Source organism: Crocodylus porosus, unplaced genomic scaffold (assembly GCF_001723895.1).
Source record: "Crocodylus porosus isolate Cpor-Errol unplaced genomic scaffold, CroPor_comp1, whole genome shotgun sequence".
Lineage (NCBI taxonomy): Eukaryota > Metazoa > Chordata > Crocodylia > Crocodylidae > Crocodylus > Crocodylus porosus.
Window position 1 is genome coordinate 1,841,141 of NW_017728937.1, and position 23,031 is coordinate 1,864,171.

The following is a 23,031-nucleotide window of genomic DNA, read 5'->3' on the forward strand; positions in this document are numbered from 1 at the left end:
CTGAAAGCCTAGAATGGTTTTGTATCTTTTCCTCTTAATGTTTATTAGTAGTTTTCAGTCTCTCTTTTTTTTTTCCCCTCCCTTCCAACAGAGTCCATGTAGGAGTTCAGTGAAAAGGACAATTCACATACTCAGAGTACTGAGGAATTAGGAAAGCGTGTCAGCTTTTGTTATCTGAAGTATTATGATGGGATAAAATTTTTAGTAGATTTGATTGTAGAAAGGATGCCCTTCACTGTGCCAGTGTCTCTGCAGATCCTTCAAAGTAAATTTTAAGGAAAAAGCATAAGACAGGCTTAAGACCTCTTAGTGATAGGCCTCTCTCAATAAATTATTTTGTGCTGATGTGACATTCTCTGTTCTTTGCATTGTACATTTGTCAGAAATAGTAGCTGTACAGTTGTCAGAAATAGTAACATGAATTGAAAATATAAAACTTGTTCAGTTTTGTTGGTTAGTTAGCTTTTAGCCTGGCCAAGAAAATATTTCAATATGCTTGACTTCTTTCTGTTTTTCCTCCACCTGGCCTTCTCTTGTTTGAATGTTAATTTTTGTTTTCCCCCTAAACTGCAGGAGAGCTCACACCTTAACAGTCCTGTTTAGCCTTACTTGTGCACTGGGATATGTAACCTTGTTGGAAGAAACCCCACAAGATACTGCCTACAATACTAAAAGGTAAACCTTTTTAAAGATAAATATTTTTGTGTGGCATTAATCAGCATAAAGCTGATAAAAGTAAATCAAAATGTGGATGCTCATTTGATACAAGTGTTTAAATGTAACATATTGCTTACTGTGGTGAATAATGTGTGCATCATGTGTACATGTAACTAATTACAAGACCTCATTGTATCAGGTTATGCTTCCCATAGCAACAAATTCTGCTTCTTGGCTAATATAGTGAGGTCTGCCACTTAGATTTATCTGGTGGTATATTATTACATGTGAATTATTTGACTTGTACGTTAATGCAAAGCTATGTTTAAGGCTTTCATGGGGATTGGTATTTGGGCTAAATATAAACATGAGAGCTTATAGCTTAAACAGCAGCTCTTAAAAATATGTATGTTTAGAATGATTCTCTTAACTGTATGTTCTGTTGCCAATGTGATGCTATAGTTGAACTGGTCAGATTGAGTGAAACCTCTCATGTAACTAAAATAGTGAAAAGCATGGTTCACTCAAAGATCCAAAACTCTGATTTTAATGTACACTAAGTCCTTTTTTTTGTTTAAATCGAATAACTTGAAAAAATAAATGGCTTAATCTCCCGAGAGCTCTACATGTTCCTGTTATGAGACATGAAAATAAATTAGAATCCTGGAAGAACACCCACCTGTCTTCTCTCTAGTGTATCTTAGTTCTTACATATGTGAAAAGGAAAGGAAAGGGGTATATTACTTCCAATTAAAGTATCTAACCTTCTCCCTGTCTCTCTTGAGTATGATTAGGAAGACATTTATCTAGAGGCACACCGATATATCAGTCCATATTGTATTGACACTGATAAAAGGAAAACTGACATTGTCAGCAGTTAGCATTTTTTGGCTGACGTGTCGCCAATAAATACCGTATGCATGTGCACAGCCAGGGATGCAGCCCAGCACCTTGGAGAGGAGCATCCGGCTGGTAAGTCTCTGTGGGGAAAGGGGCATGGGGGTGACAGATCAAGGCCTTCACCATGAGGGGGAGAGTGGGGCCAGGGTAGGGGCAGATGCTGTCCAGCCAGGGTGGAACAAGGCACAGGATGGAGCCACGAGTGGCTGAGTGCAGCCCCAGCCCAGTTCCTACCCCGCCAGAAAGAGGCTGATGCAGCCCCCTAGCCCTGAGCCAGCAGCAACCTACCCTTACTCCACGGCTTCATCCCATGCCCAACCCAGCCCCAACTATGCAGTGCCTTCCCCTGGAATAGCCCCACTTGCTCCTTCATTGTGGAGGCCTCGATTTTGCCACCCCTCCCCTCCCGCCCCGTCTCTTTCCCCCAACAGATTTTCTAGCTGGATGCTGCTCTCCAAGCTGTCTGGCTGCATATTGGCAGTTGGATTGGGATTGGCCAATATGACTGGTTAATAATCGGTCATTGGTATTGGACCAAAAAATCTTTATCAGCGCACCCCTGCATTACCAGGTATAGTAGGTTCACAGTGTGTCATTTGCACTTGCTGGTCATTTGCTCATGTTAATGTGAAATACTCAACAGGTCACTGTGGTAGCGCAGAGTACAAGAACCCAGCCTGGAACTGAAAAATACGGTGCAACCTTCAGTATCTATAACTAGCAGTACTGTTACTCAGTTGTCACAGTAAAGAGAAACTAGGCAGTGGAAGGAGCTGAGACATACTTTAGAACAATGTCTCCAAGAATGGAGGGGGGAAAACACTTAATGGAGGAAGTGATGACAAATCAAGTGAGTTGGGATTAGAGGTTGATATAAATATAATAAGGTGACTCAGTGGAATGTTTTATTGCTGTGATAATGGGACTAATCTCAGTAATAAGATCTGGGAGGAAATTAATCGTTAAAATTTCTTTTCATCTCAATAAGAAAAGATTTTTTTGATATGGGAATGTTATTTAATGTCTTAACTTGAATCCATTATTAAAATAAGTTAAATTTTTTTGGTAAAGAATTGAATACTCTCTGTGTTTCCAGTTGGAGTAAGGGACTTTCTTCTCAAACTTTGGAACTTTTTCGAAAAGCAGAAAGTGTGAAGAAAGCAGTGTGTGTGGAGCTGCTTTCAGATCGCAGTCAGGTAGTACAGGCAGTCCTGAGACTTGCATCACAATTGGTTCTTGAAAACCATGTCTTAAGTCGAAACGTTGTAACTCAGAACCGATTTTCCCATAGGAAATAATGTTATAAATGGGGGATTAGATCCTGAACGGAGGCCCGATTGCCCTATTTTCACCAAAAATAATCCAGAATTTGGTACTCAGTCAATTATAGATGAGTAATATAGCTACATTAATGTATTTATACTGTAAATAGCAATCATTGATTTGGAAGGACTTCTTCAAGGTGACTTTGCTGGACTTTTTGAAGGGTTGTTGACTCTAGTCTTCTCAGGCATCTTGGCTGCAGGTTTTTCTGGAGTCTTGTTTGCTTTCTTAAAGAAAGTGTCCAAGGAAGTCTGGACAGATGTTCTCCAGGGAGATGGACGATGCAGTGAACTTGTTAGCTGGTGTGGCATTGCGTCAGATCAAGCATTGTAAAGTTGAAACTGATGTCAGAAAGTTGAAACAGGGTGTCAATGTGTAAACATTGTAAGTGCAAAACATTCTAAGTTGAGGACTACTTGTATCTTGCACTCATAATGGGGTTCAATAATTTAGTATATGAGCTTAATACTTGTCTGAGAAGCTTTCACTTTGTCATGGAACCTGATCCACTCTCTATTTTTGTTAGGGAAAATTAACTAAGACTGACTATTGATGGTTTTGCATACTCTTTATAGAAATGAAGTCAATCACACATGCACCCAGCAAACAGTTTTAAAGGTATCTTAATGTCAGGAGTACCAAGTCTCAAGTGGAAATACAGTAGAGATTCCATAAAACTGTTGCTAGTAAATAGCTTTTGTACTGCTCAGTAACCATTGTACATGTTGGGGGTGGCTGACTTAGGGTGGTTAAGCTTTATAGCAGGCTACCCAGAGAAGCAGTGGAATCTCCATCCATGGAAGTTTTCAAGAGTGGATTAGAGGCACACTTGACTCTAATGGTTTAATCAGGAGGTTAAACTAGATGAGTGGTTCTTAACCTTTTTAGACTCGAGGCACCCCTCATTAGACTCAGGCACTCTTGCAAAATGCCAGCTCTTATATTTCAGTCATTTTTTGACTACCAACAAGTAATAAAGCAATTCTGCTGTTGTGATCTTTCTGAGTTCATTACAACAAGTTAAAATGTTTTTGACACTATGGATTCCTATCTCTGGGTTTATCGTGTGACTTGTGTGTAGGTGTTTACATACCTAACAATGCTAATATTGATTGGCACTCTGCAGAGCCCTTAAAAGGATCTCATGGCACCCCAGGTGCTGTGGCATCTTTGTTGAGAATCACTAGAGTAGGTGGCCTCGTAAGGTCCCTTCCAGCCCTACTTTTCTATGATGTTATGATCTTCTGACATTTAAATATCTTAATTGATCTTCTACCACTAAATATACGGTTGCATTTTTCTTGAAAGGTCACGTCAGTAAGTGGATGAGCACTGATCAGTGTGCATGCACTGAGTGGGACAGTCATTTTGGAATCCACTCCTTCCTTTTTATTAGATGAAATAATTAAAGCTGCATGAAATGTTGTGTAACTAGTATAATGGACTAGATAGTAATGTTGGATGGCTAAATTTAAGGTAGCAGGAAGCAGAAACTGCATTCTAACCTTGTTTCTTTCATTAAGTTTTTTAAATTATTACTATTTAATTTGATATTAGATTAATTGCTTCATCTGAAATTTCCATTGGTTTGTACAGTGTTGCATGTGAACCCCATCCTCAAATAGGGAAAGGGTTGTGTAGATGACTCCAGATCTGATTTTAAATCCTTTCTATTTAGCAGCAGCATACACTAATCCTCCTAAGTACAGACAGGCAAATTGGTTAGCCCCATTAGTTTCATAGCTTCATAGACATTAGGGCTGGAAGGGACCTCGAAGATCATTAAGTCCAGCCCCCTGCCCCTGGGGCAGGAAGTCAGCTAGGGTCAAAGGATCCCAGCAAGGTAAGCATCCAAACATTTCTTGAATGAGTCCAGAGTAGGTGTCTGCACCACTTCTGGAGGGAATCTGTTCCCGGTCTTGTGGGCTCGGACAGTAAAGACATTTTTTTCTTATGTCCAGTCTGAAATGGTCTTGGAGGAGTTTATGACTGTTGGTCCTTGTTTTACCCTGGGGTGCTCTGGTGAACAGATGTTCTCCCAGATCCTGATGTACACCCCTTATGTACTTATAGGCAGCTACCAGGTTCCCCCTGAGCTTGCGCTTTTCCAGGCTGAAGTGTCCCATGGCTCTCAGCCTCTCGTCATAAGACCTATTCTCTTGCCCTCTGATCATGCGTGTGGCTTTCCTCTGGACTTTCTCAAGCTTCTCGACATCCTTGTTGAATTGAGGAGCCCAGAATTGGACACAGTACTCCAACTGCGGCCTCATCAAGGCCAAGTACAGCGGGAGGATGTTGTCCTGAGATTTACTTGAAGCATCTATGGATGCAAGCCAGAATTTGGTTAGCTTTACCAGCTGCGACATTGCAGTGGTGGCTTATGTTCATCTTGTGGTCAATCATGACCCCCAAGTCTCTTTCAGCCGAGCCTCTAAGCATGCTGCAGGGTGTCCGTCGTTCCCCCCCGCCCCCGAAGTGGAGTACCTTACATTTCTTGGTATTGAACGTCATCAGGTTTGTATCCGCCCACTTACTAAGTTTATCCAAGTCAGCCTGGATCACTAGCCTGTCTTCAGGTGTGGATGCTATGCCCCAAAGTTTAGTGTCATTGACAAACTAAGCCAGTGTGCTTCTGACACCAATGTTCACATCACTGATAAAGATGTTAAAGAGGACTGGTCCAAGGATAGAGCCTTTGGGGATGCCACTGGTCACTGAACGCCATAGTGATTTGCTACCATCTACTACTACTCTCTGGGTCTGACCTCGGAGCCAGTTCCCCAGCCATCATGGACTGTGGTGTAGCCGAGGCCACAGCTGGATAATTTTTAACCTTATGAGAATGAGAGACTGAGGAAGGCAGAGGGCATTGCTTTTGGGGTCTTTTACCAGTCACTAGCACCTCTACGTTTGCCCTACTATGTTCTTCTTTTATTAACTTTTAGTCCAGTTACTTTTGTCAGAACAGGGTGGTGAGGTTTATCTCCTCCACTGATTGATCAGTTTAGTTTTGTTCTCTGAGACCTTAGTGCAGGGGCTGGCAACCTTTATAAACTGCGGACTGGAACAACACAGTCCCAGTCTGGTGCAGGTTAGGTGGCTTCAGCAACCCATCAGTAACGGTGGGGGTTGCTTGCACTTATACTAGGACCAGGGACTGCCACCAGTTCTCTCAACCCCACCCTTCCTTTCCCTGGCTGAAGTACAAACACAGCTTCCAGGCAGTGAGCAACCAAGTTATGCCTGGGCAGCTGGGAGCTACATCTGTGCCGCCACCACTTCTTGCTCCTGCATTCCTCTGTTCTTGGGCTGTGGTACAGGTGCAGCTTCCCTGGGAGCTGGGGCTGGGCATCTGGAAACTGTATCTGCACTACTGCTGCTTCCTGTTCCTTGGCTGCAACACAGGTGCATCTGGAAGCTAGCTGGCCCCAGATCAATTTCCCACCAGCTGGAAGCTGCGCTTATGCTGCAGCCAGCCAGGGAGTGGGAGGGCAGAGCGAAGTGGTGGCGATGCAGGCACATCTTCTGTCTGCCTGGTTCTAGTGCAGTTTATCATGGTCCAGCTCCATTATGGCCATGGACAGAGGCAAGCTCTCCCACTCCACAGGCCAGATCCAGCAGCCCACAGATGTTGCTACCCTCTGCCCTAGGAAACCAGTTCAGCCCAGTTTCCTTATGGTCCTGGAAAAATGTCAGTTAGAAGAGATTTATCCTACTGTGAGTAAGTGCTTTCTGAAAGGGAGAATCTCCTGTTTCTTCCTTGTTGGCCACTAGTTTGACAGTGCTTAACTTGAACTCCGTTTTTTGTTCCTCGTAGTTCACGGTTGTACTAGTAGAATTTAGAAGTTCATTATGCTTTGACTAAAATACAGGTTAGAGTTCACCAATTAGTAGTATAAATAAAGCTACAGCTACAGCATGACCATCTACCATTTCAATTGTAATGTGTGTTAACAGCCTGAGTAAGCAGTTAGGCCTCTGGCTCTCTGTTGGGCTTTGCTGATTGGCTCTTAGCCTTCTCTGCCAGCGAGGATTTCTGTTTTTTTTCCTTGTGGGGGATAAAGGGAAGGGGGAGCACACTTCAGGACAGCCACGGTGATTCAGGAATCTGGAAAGGTTGTTTACTTTTGTATTCATTACTTTTATTATGCCTCCTTAATCTGAAAGTTAATGCCACTGGTGTGTGGGAGTCTCCAAGATTTGGGTCAGCCAAGTTATAAGTGCAGCAGTTATCTTCGGTGTCTTTTGTAATATATCCACAGATGTAGGTTGGACGAGAAGACCAGAAGGTGTTGGCTGGCTGCACTGCTCTCCTTTTGGATTTGGTAGGCCTTACATGGCTGGAGTGGAATTGTGCACTTTGCTTGCTGTGGATCACCATCTGTGGGGATAAATTCCTTGCATACCAACCACAACTTTTTAAATAGATCCAACTACTTTTGAACCTTGTAAGAGTATCTGGATTAGACATGCCTGTTGATTTTAAAAACAACTCCTTCAAAACAAAAGTGTTCTTGTTGTTTGTTGTGTGTTGTTTTTTCTTTTTGTGTTGTTAGCCTTAATGTACAAAATGCCACAAGGGAAGGTTATGAAATACAAGTTCTATATCAGTGATTCTCAACTAGGTTTGAGATTTTTTTTCAAGGAAGCCGTGTGGGTTCCACACAACATTAGCACTGTTTGTTGTACCAAACTGTTTCACCAAGAGATTTCAAATAGGAATCCATAATGTTAAAAGCATTCTGACCTGGTATGCTCTTTCAGGCTTCTTTGCAGTAGAAGAATTGCTCTGATATTCTTCTGTACTAAAAAAATGAGCGAAAACTAAAAACTGGTGTCTTGAGTCTAAAAAGGTTGAAAAGCACTGTTCTACACACATAACTTAGCTAAGCTTAAGTTCCTCTAGTGATAGTTCAGTTAGGTCCAGCTTTTTCTCCATCTGAGTTAGGACTCAAATTAAGACAGCAAGTTTTGAAAGCAGGGCAGGTTGTTCTATCATGGCAGCTTTTCACTGATATCCTCTGAACCCTGTCCTAGGTCACTCAAACCTCCTCCCATTTCTGAGGCCTCTGAGATTAAATCTCCTTTTCATCCTAGGGTTGTCCTTGGGAAGAATAACCCATTCTAGCCTGGATGGAGCCATACACGTGCCTTCCAGATGATAATATCTTCCCTCCTTTGAAACTGTGTACCTGTTGCTTTTTGTGTCATTGTTTTTCCATTCTTACTTGGAACTTAACCACCCCTTTACAGCCTCCTTTGTCTTTGTGGATAGATTTAGATTGGGCATCAATACAACACTGATCAAAGGAACCAGGAACCAACATAGTAGTCACACAGATAATGTGTTCTTCCCAGTGCTTCACATGTGATTGTTGGGTCTTTTAGCTTGCCTGAGGTCACCTTGCTTAATTTAGGCTAGTGCTGTTCTTGCTATTTATGGTGTTGTCTTCTGTTCTTTATACTTCATAAACCTTGCGCTGCTTAAGGGTGCTACTCTGTAAAATAATGTTATAGGAGCAATTGCCTGACTAAGGAACTCAAGAGTTTGTTCATTGTTCAGGCTGTATTTGGAGTCTGTAGCTGTCATTGTTCAGTACTTAAAAATAAAAATGGTAAATAAAACTGTCGTCCTGACTGTATATTGCAGGGGTAGGTAACATTTTTGGCCAGAGTGCTGAAAAAGCCACAATGTCTACCTTGTAATGTGCTGGAGTGCCAGCATGCCAGAAATCGAAAATGGAGCAGGGGGTACATGGCAAGATGCACGGCATATTAATATAGTTAATCATATAAATGTTTCTTCTTTTTTTTTTTATAGTAAATACCAGGTTTTCTAAAAATCCTAAACTGGTGACAATAAATAAAACTTCATATACTACCTTTGTTGTTGTGTTAAGCAGGTTGTGATGAGAGAAAAAAAGAGAAAGATAAGAGGAGCAAGAAGAAGAGAGAGAGAGAAAGAAAAAAAAAAAAGGGAAGAAAAAGGAAAATGAGAGAATGGAGAGAACCATACACAGACACCCCCAAACACAGAGAACCAGACACATGTGCATGCACGCACACATGGACACAGAACCACACATGCGTAAACACAGAGAACCAGACACATGCAAACACACACAAAACAGACACATGTGCACATACACAAACATCCAGAACCAGACACGTGTGCACGCATACAAACAGCCCTGGGCACGCCACAGCCCCTGTGCTTCCCTGGGGGGCTGGCCCCAGGGCTGCAGCGTGGCCCATGGAGGCCCTGGCCTACAGCCCGCCCATCAGCCAGCTGCATCCTCCTGGGGAGATGCTGGAGCAGGGGGCCCTTGCCCCAGGGCCGCAACTGTGCTGCAGTGGGAAGGAGGCAGCACAGCAAGCTGGGAGAGGAGGCGGGTGGGGCCAGCGCAGTCCCAGCCCCACTGCTCTCACCTTGGCCGCTACAGTAGCCACGAGGAGCCAGGGAAATGCTGTTCTGGAGCCCCAGCATCAGCTCTGTACCACCTGTGGATGCATGTGAGCCTCAGAGCAGATGGTAGGGAGGGGCCTTGAGGCAGCACAATCCCAGCCACACCCCCACTGTCTGCTCTGAGGCACGCATGCATCCACTGGTGGTACAGAGCTGAAGTTGGGGGCAAGTGCCGGGGGGCAGGCAGGGGAAGGAAGGAGCAGAAGTTTAGTCTCTTGCCCCTTGCCACTGTTGTGGGAACAAATTTAAGATGACCCTCCTGTAATTAGAGTCTGTGCAAACTTATAATTTTCCATGCGAGAACCTAATTATTGGAATACTCTTAAATTCAGTCAATTTGGATTATGATTGTGCTGCAGTGGCATCAGACTATCCTGTTTTGCTGTCCAGAATGTACCTATTAGGTAACTAAGCACTTCTGGGCCTTTCTGGAACAAACTGTATTTGCTTTAGTGAAAACAGGAACAAATCAATTTGCAGCTGGGATTTTAACCAGGCAGTAACAGCAGGAATGAACCTGCTTGTACTAACAAGGGAATACTTGTTGTCCTGCTAGTATTTTTATCTTGTGCTTTACTCTAATGGGTATTGAGCAAGATTAGCTAGTTACATTGTCCCAGACCTTCTGAATATTTGTGTTAAAGGGAAGCCTGATGCTAGGTATGTACTAGACCTCTTTTCTTCACTAGATTTGGGGGTTTGGGGGAGTGAGAAGGATGGTAATGAATAAATTGGCCATTTGGAATTTGCTTTGTGAAAGTATCTAGTGTTTGGAAGGGCCGGATTCAAATTTTGAGGTTTATTAAACAGCAGGAATACAGCCATAAGTAGTATTTAGGAGGGAGATGTGCAAAGTTACAAGCAAGGAATAGCATTCTGTCTTCCCTCCTGAAAAATTCTTTTGTGTATATGGTTTTTCTTGTATTATTCTCAGTTATTGTTTAGCATTGAAGGGAGGCTCAGGGTATATCTAAACCATGTCCCTGGTGTATTTCAGGGGGCTGTCCTTCAGCTTGCCTTGTTCCTCTTTGTATGTGCCAAACCCAGGAGTGTCTTATCTCCCAGGAGTGTCTTATCGCTGGCTTGATTGAGAGTAGCTGTTGGGAATGCCTCTGGAGTGGCTTCGCCACTACATTTCCTGCTCTGACAGACATGATCAGGATGTGTTTGGGGGGCATTCTTCCTAGGGCAAGCAAAGGATGAGGTACAGATGTTCCTTGAGTGATGAGACCCTGATAAGTAGGTACAGGTTTCCCTCACTTTATGCTGTACATGCATTCCTGGAAAATGGAGTATAAGTCCAATTCACATAAAGAGGGAACCCATTTTACAGTGTAACACACAGAGATATATTCCAAGATGTCAACTGTACTGCCCCCCAGACCTATTTCTACCACTTTTACAAGGCAATTTTGGTACTCACCAACAGCAGACAGTACACACAAGCACAGGGTGGTGGTGAATGTTGCCATAATGGGGATGGCAACTACAGAAACGTATGTCACAGACAATGAGCAAGGAGCACAGATCCACACAGGAGACTATATTTTTGTGCGTGTAGCTCCCACAGTGCACTGCACAAAGCAGCTGACTGCAGGCTTCCACCACGCCGATCACATAAGAGTGAATTTACCTCACATATAATGAATCTTTGGTATAAAAAAGGTCATCTCATTAGAGTGAATTTGCACATACAGAACCTGCATAAAGTGAGGGGAAACCTGTATTCATATACCAACCTCAGCATCACTTGGTCAAATATAGGCATGTTAGTAATGGCCAGTGAAGGTTTTCTTAGAGGGCTTGTGATGCTGAGCTTTCGAATGGCATCTGTCATGAAGGTTTGGAGAGAGGATGTAGGTTTAGGTATTGGTATGTGCATGCACATGCATTTTCATGTGTGAGATACTGAACTGCCTTTAACTCCAGTGGTGATGTCTTCAAAATAGTTGAGCAGGTGTGATATAACTTATAGAGGTGGCTTGTACTTGTGGTTCATAGTGGACTTCTGTGTACACAGCTGTCAAACTGGCACTTCTCAATAGCATTGGTGGGAGTTTTTCCTTCTCCAAATTAAGAAAAGAGGAAATGTTATGCTTTTGAGTGCTCCTGAGGGCTTGTTTTGGCTGATGTTGCATGTAAGTGTGTTGCCAGTGGACTTCTATCCTGACATGCTAATCGCTGCTATTTTGGTTTAACAGACCAGATTGCACTTATGTAGCTTCAAGTTTTTAATTTGAGTGCACAAACACAAATGAATTTGCAGACATTTTGGTGCATTCTGCATAAAGAACTGAGTGATGCAGTAGTACGTTTCGAATACAAAGGTGCTGAAGTACTAGGAGGGAGTGAGATTGTGGTGCCATCAAATTTGCTTGAAGTCAGATGGTGTAATGGTTTATAAAAGACTGTGTAGCTCTTAACTGCCGGAACTGTATGCATTCTTGCCTTCTATAGCCCTTGTTTTCCATACTGTTGGGAGAACAATACTGGTAGATGCTGGGAAACATCCAGCAATTAGTCTGTGTAAGACTAATCTCTCAGACCACTCTGGCTGCTATTTTTTTGTGGATGAAACAGCTGATGGAATGAATTAGTTGCATAACCGAATCCTATTCCTGATACCTCAGACAAGTAAATGTGAATTCTGAAACCTGACATAGCTTTTGAATGCTTGATTGTGCAAAAAATGCTTCTAGGTTATATGCTGTCCATATAGCATGTAAGGAAGGTTGACCTCCATCCCCTGCTGGCTACTTGGAGCATGCTTGAGAACCTATATAATACCTGTGTCAGTAACTTTAAGTAGCTGGATACTAGTGGTTGAAGTAGTGACTGTCAGTTTGTGCTGTAGTGTCCTTCTGGCAGACATTCAGCTCCAAGGGTAAAATAAAACTGTCCTCTGTACAGGGAAGATCTTTGTGGAGGATAATGAAGATGATTGCAGCTAGTAGGCATAAACCCTGCACAAAATCATGGTTTCTGCTGCCCTGTTTAGTCACTATCCTCTTTTGATCAGTGTAATTCTTTGACCAAGGAATGCAAGGTAAGTAGCTCCAAGTGCTTATGGTGACCTGAAACTTTAGTGTCTTGTTTTCACATAACTTTATGTTGGTTGGCACCTCTAATTCTGCGAGGGAGTTGAGACCAAAGTAACTGATTGGTCTGAGTCATTTGTGTCTGTTGCTTTAGTTTGCTTTATTACTCTGATGAGAAAACAATGATTAACCCAAATGAGAACAGGTGGTCAACCCAGTCTGTCCACTAGTTGATACATTTCTCCGATCATTTGTCATCAATAGCTGAGTGTATGCCCTAACAGTTTGACTATGTGTGCTGGCAAGTGAACACCAGGCTCCTTTTCTGGAAATCGCAAAGATCATCAACAAAGAAAAGTGAAACCTTTCAAAATTTATATGTGAAAAATTTAAATATAATTTAGTTTTGTTAGACTCCCCTGCACAAGGTCACCATGTTATAATCTGATCATGTCATGCATGCTAATAGATTAGGTCCCATTGATGAGCATTTTCAGATGCCCGTATCTTGCTAGCTGAAGGACTGTTTGTTCTGTTGAAACAGCATATCTTATCATTAAGGTGCTTGATTGGTGTGAACGCCACAACAGGTTAATCTTTTCTGGCAAGTGTCATACTTTGGGCTGATAATGGAGGATGATGGAGGCAAGATAAGACAAGGATATATCTAAAAAAGCTTATGCCTCTCTGAAAAAGTTCTTCGGGTAAATTTGATATCTTTTATTAGACCAACTAAATAATTGGAGAAATTGTTCTTTGCAAGCTTTTGGGTACAAACACCCTCCTTCAGACACAGGGAGAGTATTCTGTTGCTTTGTGCCTGAAGAAGGGTGTTTGTATCCAAAAGCTTGCAAAGAACAGTTTTGCTAACTATTTAGTTGGTCTAATAAAAGGTGGCACATTTACTCAAAGAACCTTGTCTGCCTATGTCTTCAGACCAACACAGCTACAACCAAGAACCGCAATATGCTTTCTGAACCATTTAGTCTCTAATGTGCCATGCTGCCCTGCCTTCTTTAGAGGGAAGAAATGCTTTGAAGGCATTCCACATAGCATCTAATACAGACATTCAAAGTTAGGATTTTATTGATTCTTGCTTATACTGTAGTAGTTACTCCATTGGCAGATCAGAGTTGTAAAGGACTACATGCCCATTTTTTGCCTTTCATACAAATTACTCTTTGTTTAAATGAGTGGCTGTTTCAACTTCCATATTGTTAGTTTTAGAACATGAATGGATGCGAGTCTTTGGTGGCTCTCTGCAGCTATATAGTAGCCTTTTTCCATCTCCTCTTCTATCCCATCTTCCAAGCATCTAAAAACAGTTGTGTGCCTTTTTAGTAACTTGAATATAATATATTGGGATGCCAAATCATGATTCAAGTCCTAGACATCCATTTCTCAGAAGTCTTTCTCTACCGTGGTTTTCTTTGATCTATATCGCTCAATCACAGCTCCAGAGATGGCAAAAAACAGGTGTTGTATAGTACACAAGCTGATGCTATTTTAACCACTGTCATGTAGACCTAGTCATAATTTTAAAAAAATCATGACTATAAGATTCAAGCTGCCAGTGTTAGTGTTTCACAGTTGTTGACACCACAGATAGATTGCACCACTGGCGACGCAATGAAGGAAAAGTTGAAAAAAAACAGTACTCCCAGGCAGAGGACAGGGCACAAGGCCTGTGGAGTTTAAAACCTGAGAACAAAGGATGGCATGCAGCCACATGCACAGACTCATCTCATTGTTTTGTCTCTCTGAATTGGCTCTTTTAAATAACAGTGTTGTCTTAGTCTTGGTAAAGTGGTTGCTGTATTCCATTTTGTATTCTTATATTTTTTTTCCTTAAACATCATTGAGTACTAAAATTATTTTAATGACTGTACTTCAGTATTTTGTTGCAAGTATCCAAGAAAATACATAAATTAGGTGGTCTCTAAGTTAACTATGTAGCTTGTTTTTTTGTTTTTGTTTTGTTTTGTTTGGGTTTTTTAACCAACTCTGAAGCTTAATTGAGCCTTTCTTTCATTTCATGATAAACCAGAAGGACAATAGCAAGAGGGTGCAAGCTCGGGACATTCACTGAAGGTTCAGGCTGCCTTGTTACACTGTGTAGCATATTGTACAGCAGGGTCACGAGCAAACTTTAAAAACAGATCAACAAAATGGATTCTCACTTAAAGGAGAAAAATGTGGGAAACGGTGGCTTTTCCCTTGCATGCTGGCAGAGTTCCAGCCTGCAAGGGGCTGCTTGTCCTCCCCCTCACCCCCGCCCCAGCCTCACAGACCCATCCCCTGCCCTACACACTGGGGGCTGGAGGTGGGGGGGCAGTGGGTCAGGAGTGAAGGGCATTGGGTTGGGACTGGCCACTGATGTTTACAAATGGGTCTTGGTACAAAATAGGTTGAGAATCACTGCTGTACTGCTGATATCTTAAGACGGAAGTGTGAGCCTGGGGAAGATCAGTAGCGACTCTGCCACATGGATTTTTTTGGTGTTGCATAACTTTCTTGCACCTAGCTGCAGTTTAAAAGAAAATTGTAATCAACCCTACAGCTGATTTTATTGCCACTTGCTATTAAACTACTTTTTATGTGCAGGTCTATACTGTAAGGCATCACAGCAGTTATCCCTTTGACATGAAGGAATCACTTGGAATACTTAGTTCTGGGCTAAACAGAATGATTGTAAACAAGGAAGCTTGCAGCATGGCGTGATACAAGTGCTGAGTCAGTTTAAATGTAAATCTGCAGTCAAGCAGTGTTGGAATGTGTGTGCCATGTAAGAGTATAACTCTTAACACAAAGAATATAATAGGATTATTTGGGACCTACTAGATTGTAAGTGCTTGGTTTGTCTTTAGAGAGTTTGGTAAGAAAGTTATATCTTGTATCAGGGGTTGGCAAAAAAACCTCTGCAACCTCAACTTGGAAGATGTTGGTGTGCCAGGGTCCGATGGTGGGGGAACCACAAAGGGCCCAGCTTAGCCCCAGCCCTTCCCCACCAGGCCCCTTGAGTGAGGCACCTGTGCAGCCGCCACCAGCAATGAGCCAGGCTGGGGCTCCAGATTGTGGTGCAGCCACGTGTAGACTTGTGGCTACCTACTGCAAGCAGCCTAGGCTCTGGGCAGGCTCCTGCCACCTGCTGTGCAGCCTGAGCTGCTTGCAGCAGAGCTTGAAGCCTCCTTATTGCCTGCTGTGAGTAGCCAGGGATCTGTGACCGGTGGCAGGGACCTGCCCAGAGCCAGCTCTGGCATGCTGAGCAAAATGGCTTCATGTGCCATACTCTGGCACACATGCTGGCAGTTGCTGACTGTTGCCCTATATCAACAGTTTTGTTTAGTGACTGCCCCTAGTGTGCACCCATAACATAAATCTGTTACACTGAAGCATTTGTCAGTACCTTGCAGGCTGTGAAAGGTGATTGATCCCATATATTAATATTGGTTGATATCAGTTTTTTTATTTGTAAAACTTCTAACTTAACCATTTTCTTATTAAACTTTAAATTAAACTTTGCTAGTAGTCAAGTCAGGTTGCAAGTGCTCCATCTACTTTTGCGGGACCTTCTTGTCAAATATTTAAACGTAAATAATTTAATATAACTGCTTTGTACATGCTAATATCTCTTGTGGGTAAAAACATTTAATCAAGTTTCAGACACTTCCATTATTTGGAGACAGGTTGCTGGTGTAAACTTGATGTCTGAATAAGAGTAGAATCATTCTCAATTCTTTCCCACAAATAAAACCAGCCTGTTTATAGGCCACATACTGGGGGAAATGTATTAAGGCCTTGCTTCATGGAATCACAGTGATTCTTAAGCAAACACCCCAACAAGTACTGTATTACAGTAAAGTATCAAAGTTGTGTTAAAAACTCGAATGCAAAATATTGTCTTCTAAACTAACATATTACTGTATATGGCTTTCTAGTGCTTGTATACTCATTCGGCACGAAGTTGAACTTTATTAATGGTCCAACCTTGATTCGTGTGGTAGCAATTAACTGACAGTCCTCAGCCTATGCATACAACTACTTGATCAGTTGTTTTTAGACTGGTCTGAATAAAGTAATAGCATTTTTACTTAAAGTCCTTAAAGTGAATGGGTGAAATTAAAACTGACAAAGTAGTGGGGCAGCAATGGACATATTTGTTAGATATTGATTATGCTTTGTAATGGTGTAAATTTTTTCCTTCAGTCTAACTGATTGGTAAAAAATCTTTTCATACGAGTTTATGCAGTGTCTGTTACTGATTGCATGCTGATTGCTGAATGTCCTAGGATAGAGAGGTATAAGGTAGCAAGCTGGTGGATAATGACATTCATTTAATTCAGATTAGAGAATTTAATTTTCCCTAACTTCAGATAAAGATACCATCCTGGACAGGTGGTAACTGCTAAAGGTGTTGGCTCTTCAGGACAAAGTTAGTAGGTCTTCTGTAGCTCTTTTTTTTTTTTTTTTAATTGTTATTATTTATTTATCACCGAGTAAAGAGGTGCCAGTTTTTGCAGTCATGTTTTAAAGAATTGTATTGATCTAAAGTGAGGTGAAACCTCCTGTACAGATTGTACTCAGTGAACATTGGAAGTTTTCAATGATCATTTAGTTCTGTAGACTTAATGCCTTGAAGTTGTAACATTTGCTAATTTTTTTTAAAAATCTGTAAAGCAGGGGTGTCAAACATATGGCACATGGACTAGGTCTGGCCTGTGGAGCTGTATGATCTAGTCCGGGGGTTGCTGGAGTGCCAGTGCCAGCAGCAGGAGAAAGCTGTTATCCAGAGTTGGGATTGGGATGCTGAGTTTGGGTCCACGGGATTGTTAGGAGCCTGACCTAGTTATTTTCCTCCAAATCCACTTTATTGCTGCTTTAGCAGCAACCAGACACTTCCAGTGCATTGTTTGTTGCTGGTTTAGCAGCAGAATGGGCATGTCCTTAAAATATCCTCACTTGTTTTTTAGGATTACTACAAAATTCTTAAGCAGGTGAGACCTAGTTTACCCTCCAAAGATTTTGCTGGCAGAACTTTGTGTGTACTTATTCTCAAAAGTTCTTTTATAACTTCCTGGCTTTTTTTTCAGCTGTTTTTTTTTCCAGATACCATTGCCCACAAATAAGGTATTAAAACTTCAGTCACGTGAATCTTTTATAATAGCCCCTGTTAACCTAAATATAGGGCTTAATACTAGTTTCCTTACAATAAAACTGTAAAAAAAAAAAAAAAAAAAATTGTTTTGTAGGTGTTATTTAGAGGTTAATGGGTAGAAACATGATGTCCTTGGCCTGAGAAGAACCACAGTTAAATTCTTATTTCATGGCTTTGGGGAGGGGAGGTACAGTCTAAATGTATACTGAGAGTTTTTGTACTTTATTTTCAGAGGTATTGTTGCCAGTATATTGGTTTTCCTGTGTTTTGGAGTCACTCAGGCTAAAGATGGACCATTTTCAAGACCTCATCCAGGTAATTTAAGTCATTTAAACTTTTCAAATGTCTGAAAAATTGCTGACTTTTTACTTCCTTTAGCTGCAGTGTACATAATATTAATACAGCATCTATCCAGTTATGTTAATCCCATAGCTGCTTCTTAGTACTGAAAGACCACCTTTGTAATCGATAGATATTTCCAACACTACATCATTTATTTATCATTTAGAAACTTAAAAAAAACCATAGAAAAATAGGGCTAGAAAGGACCTCAGGAGGTCATTAGTCCAAAACCTTTGCTCAAGGCTGGATCATACCTGTCTAAACCCTCTCAGCCAAGTGTTTGTGTAACTCATTTAAAGACTTCATGCGATGGAGATTTCACAACCTTTCTGGTTGTGCTTATAAGAATAAAGGTCCTTGTCAGATGTCACTTCTACACACTCCCCTTTTTTTTTCTTTTTTGAGAATGACATGCTAAAATAGGGACAGTAACAGTTACTCTAAATTGCATGCATATTATGTACTGTGCTTTAAGTCACTTAATAGCAAGGGATTTATTCTGTTCTCTGTAATCTGCAGTCCTCATTAGCAACAAAAAGTCTTGTACTTCTCCACAGCTCCCTTTTCATTTAAAATTCCCTTTCTGTTTTGTAATTTGACTGTGTTTCTGATTCTGGACAAGTCCCTAATTGCCAGAATTCTAAGCAACCCATATGATGATGGGGACTCTGTAGCACAATTTGATAGAATAAAAGTTATATTAAAATCAACTTTGTGTTGAAGGCTTCTATCCCAATGATCATACTTTTTGAGTCTTTTAAAAAATACAAAATAAAACTTGTGTTAAGTGTACCTAGGGAGTAATTAAACTTACAGGTCCCTGCTTCTGCTGCTGGATATTTTTAGGCATTAGTAATTGTTTATAATAGAGGTAATTTATATAACTTTGTGTGACATAGTTGCAAACAAAGACAACTTTATTCTAAACATTTGTCATAGTTTTATCATACCCTTTCAGGTTGGAAACCTTTATTTGTTTTAAGAAGCAATAGGTTAAAAAAAACCATCTCCTTCAAGCAGATAATTGAAGCAACATGCAGCAGGCACTGCAATAAACTTAAGCAGAGTTCCAGCTTTCCAGTTTGCCAATTAGATGGCAGTGTCTGATACCCTGCCTGGCTCATGAAGAATTTAAAGGATTTCGGTGATGTATTTGGGCTTAAGTTCTAGCTGTCTGTGAGATGCTTCAGTTGTTTTGTATCTACAGATGTAAAATTTCATTTACTTAATAGTAAAAAAATGCAGACTTTTGGAAGCAGAGCAGCTACCAGATTGAACTGATCATTTTTTATTCTGGTCAGATGCCCGTGAACAGAATATTTAAGGAATCTTCCTTGTGTATTTAATCATTTAGAGCAGGGGTGGCCAGCCGATGACCTGCATGCCACAAGTGGCATGGGCAGCGTGTATGGCATACAACGGATCAGGGAACACAACACGAGCTTGTTTTACACAGGTGGCAAACTGTGTAGCATGAAAGTGGACATATGCTCTCATCTGAAATTGTTTTTACGTTAATGTTGAGTATTTTCTTTACCTGTATGATTCTTCTCAAAGTGACATTTAAAAAGTTAGAGCCGTTACATGCTGAATGTGTTAATGCATTATTTGCATGAACTGTTTGCCCCCCAGTTTGTTTGAATTCAAAAGAAGACTATTTTGTACAGTGTACAGAGGGCTGGGGCCTTGCAGGTGTTACACTTAAGATGCGATTAATGTGTTAAGCTCATATTTATGAGACACAACACATTAATCGCATCTTTAGTATAACACCTGCAGGGCCCCAGCCCTCTGAACACACACAGTTTTAACCCTGCCATATGTTCAAACAATTAATGATGCAATAAAACAAGAAACCAGCTACAAAAATGTTCCACATTTGCCTGTCCCCATTTGTTTACCTCCCAGCTCCATGGTGCTGGCAGCTGGAGACGGAGGAGCTTTAGGTGCTGGAGTGTCTGGAGCCCATGTGACAGCAAATCTAAAGGGTTCTGTGGGAAGCATAGCATCAGGGACCAAGCTTCCCATCTGCCTGTTGCCTGATTGGGATCTGATGAATTTTATTCCACATCCCAAAAATCATGTGTCTTGCCGTGCACACACAGCGCAGCATAACAATTTATGTAATCTGGGATGAAACTTGTTTAATCCTGATCTTGTGCTTAAATCAACATGCGCTGAGGACTGTAGAAATAGACCCTGTTCAGGAATGAATGAAGGATGCTTCCCCAGGGCTTTTCGAAGGACAATTTGGGTGTCTGCTGTAGGAGCATTTATTGCAGGTCTTAAAGTTAGACTTCTAAATATACATAATACACACTGAGAGATGTGGTAGACTATATTGGTGAAGTAAACATAGAAAAATGGATCCATTTTGATCCCACTCCATGATTTCTATTCTTGGGGAAGATGGCTTTTAATCCCAAGAGAACTAATACCTTACTGGTATGTACCTCTCCCTATTTTATAGGCTACATTTAAATACAATTGTAGGCCTGAAAGGAGCCACTGGGTCATTAGATGCAGTCCTCTGCGGTCACAGGCAACCGTGCCCGATAATTTAATCAAGCTCCTCCTTTAAAAAAGCTAGATTTGTTGTCCCTGCTACACTGATTGGGATGCCATTCCAAAATCTCACTGTTTCGGTAGTTAACACTTTATTTTCAGCCTTGATTATGATTGGCTTATACCCATGTGTTATGGTGCCAGCATTTTCCATCCCTAGCATTTATACCAGTCATAGCCTCTGAGCCTTTGTTTTGCTAGGCTAAATCAGCCAAACTCCTGTAGTCCCTTCACACATGAAAGTCTTCATTCCCTTGATTATAGTTGCATTAGTTTATACCTCCTCCAATTTGAATTAATTTCTTCTTGAACACAGGTGACCAGAATTGCACACAGTGTTCCAGATAAGGTGTAACCAGTGCCGTGTAAAATTATATTAATGTGTCCCTGTTTCTTTTGGAAATAACTACTGATATGTCCTAGAATTACATTTTTGGTGGGGAGGAGGGGAAGTGGGTTGGGCTGTTTTTTGTTTGTTTTATGGCTGCATCACATCAGAATTCATAGTTATTCTGTAATAGACCAAGTTATATTAGTCATTGTTCTATTTCCAGCTGAGCTGCCAGCTAAGAAATAATTCTTATGGGTTCCAAGTGTGTGGCCTTATTTTTGTACTGCAGAATTTCATTTCCTTTCTGTTATTCCACTCAGTGTTATCCAGTTTTTTCTGTTTGATATCTTGATCCTCCTTTTATATTAACGATGCCTCTTAATTTTGTCACTAGCTAATTTCACTGGAAAGCTTTTATTTTTCTGTGCCAAGTCTATTAATGAAAATATGAAGAGAATAATTTTTTTTTTAAGATCAGTTTTTGAGGATGTCATCATTTCTTCAGTGTAATAGTTCCCCTTTCAATGTTACTCATTGCCATCTCAGTGCAGAGATTCTGCGATTTACAAACCGTAGATGAATCATCACCAATAGATAAACAAATTCAGTTATCCCTAAGGAATAAGGATGGATCCTTCCTCACCAGGGGACTTGTGATGCATATTGCCCTGTTTACTACTGTCTGCCAGCTCCTGAGTTTCTAGGCTAATATCCAGGTACGGAGGCAGTGATTTTTCTTACAGTTGTATATGATTAGATGAAGAGCTGCAATATTTTGCCTTTATAGCATGTATAAATAAAAGTTGTTCCTGGATCTTTTGACAACTGTTTGTGTATCATGTACTATATGCAATTCAAGTATACAGGATACCAGTTCTCTGAGGGAGTAAAAGAGGATACTTGTCAGTTTTGAAAACAGGATACAGTACGTACAATCCAAATAAGCTGGATGCTCTATGATGCAGTTATGCATCATTGTCTGTCTTTAACAGGGGAACATGTCTGCAGTTTCCGTGACTTATATCTCCAGAGATGATGACTTGTTATTTTATGTTTGCTGATGCAAGATTATGAATTTATCTCCTTCTGTGTACAACTCGTATGCCATTTGTGGTTTCATAATAAAAGCTATAAATGACTTAGTCGGAAGATTTAGGGATGGAGGTAACTAAACTAACAATGGATAAACGTGAATTCATATCGCACTTGCAGACAAGAATTCAATTGCTTTTGTATGTATTCTAGATAGAATGAGCGTGGCTAGAGTAGATTGTGGGTGGAATTGAATGGAAAAGCTTTGTTAATGTTGCAGAAGAAAGGCCTTCAGTGGATCTAGATCCAGTAAAATCTCTGTTAGCTGGCATCCATGGGGCATGGGGTGGTGCCGGTTAATTAAATATACGGGTTATCTGAGAGTTGTACTTATAGTTCACCAAATTATCGGCAACATAATACACTTTTGCTTCTGTCCTCCACTTGTTGATGGACTATTGGTAGCCATAGTTGCAGAATGAGCGAGATATTCAGCGATAAAGTCATGATACAGCACAAGCACAATGCAGTCACAATGGTGGATGGTGGTAGCGGATGTTTACAATTGAGACTGCCACCAGTGACACTGCTTGGCGGCGTCCTGAGGCTTCTGTAAACAACATATCTATGAGAAGCGCACAGCAAGGTGCTGGATGGCAATTGGAATTTTTCCAGATACGTAAAGGAAAATTTGTATTACCATCTATGACAGGTGCCAGTTTATAGAGCATTCCTGTTGGTAAAGGGCCGGATAACACAGCTTTTACTGTACAGCAAATAATTGGGAATAATTTTGATTTAGGTCTCCTTTAACAATGCAGAAATCTGGGGTGGCAGGCATCAGAGGAAGTTCATTTGACTTCCAGAATTATTAGGATAGATGTTTAGTTATCCTGTCAGCTGCATTTTACACATCAGGCAGGGCATTTGTATTCAGTAGTTTGGACAAAGTGAAGACGTTACTGAAAGGTGCATGGCAAGACGGGCAAGGTTCTTTGAGTAGAAGTGATACCTTTTATTAGACCAACTGAGTAGTTGGAAAAAAGTTCTTAGCAAGCTTTTGGGCGCAATTACCCTTCTTCAGGCATAGGATGTTTCTGCTGTCTCTTCAGTCTATGCCTGAAGAAGAGTGATTGTGGCCGAAAGCTTGCTGAAATTCTTGTGAATCAGTGTAGGTATTTGTATATCTAACAATGCTACTATTGTGCATGTCTTCTCACCC

General features: G+C 41.1%; 1 protein-coding gene across 1 annotated transcript in view; it reads left to right on the top strand.

The window, feature by feature from the left end:
* The first annotated feature begins 526 nt into the window (after positions 1–526).
* PTDSS2 (phosphatidylserine synthase 2) overlaps positions 527–23,031 on the top strand; it is a 56,520-nt gene continuing 34,015 nt past the window's right edge. The window contains exons 1-2 of the mRNA XM_019547245.1: positions 527–675; positions 17,772–17,854. Of these exons, the coding sequence (XP_019402790.1) occupies positions 542–675; positions 17,772–17,854 (217 nt within the window). The 5' untranslated portion in view covers positions 527–541. The remainder of the gene's footprint in view (positions 676–17,771; positions 17,855–23,031) is intronic.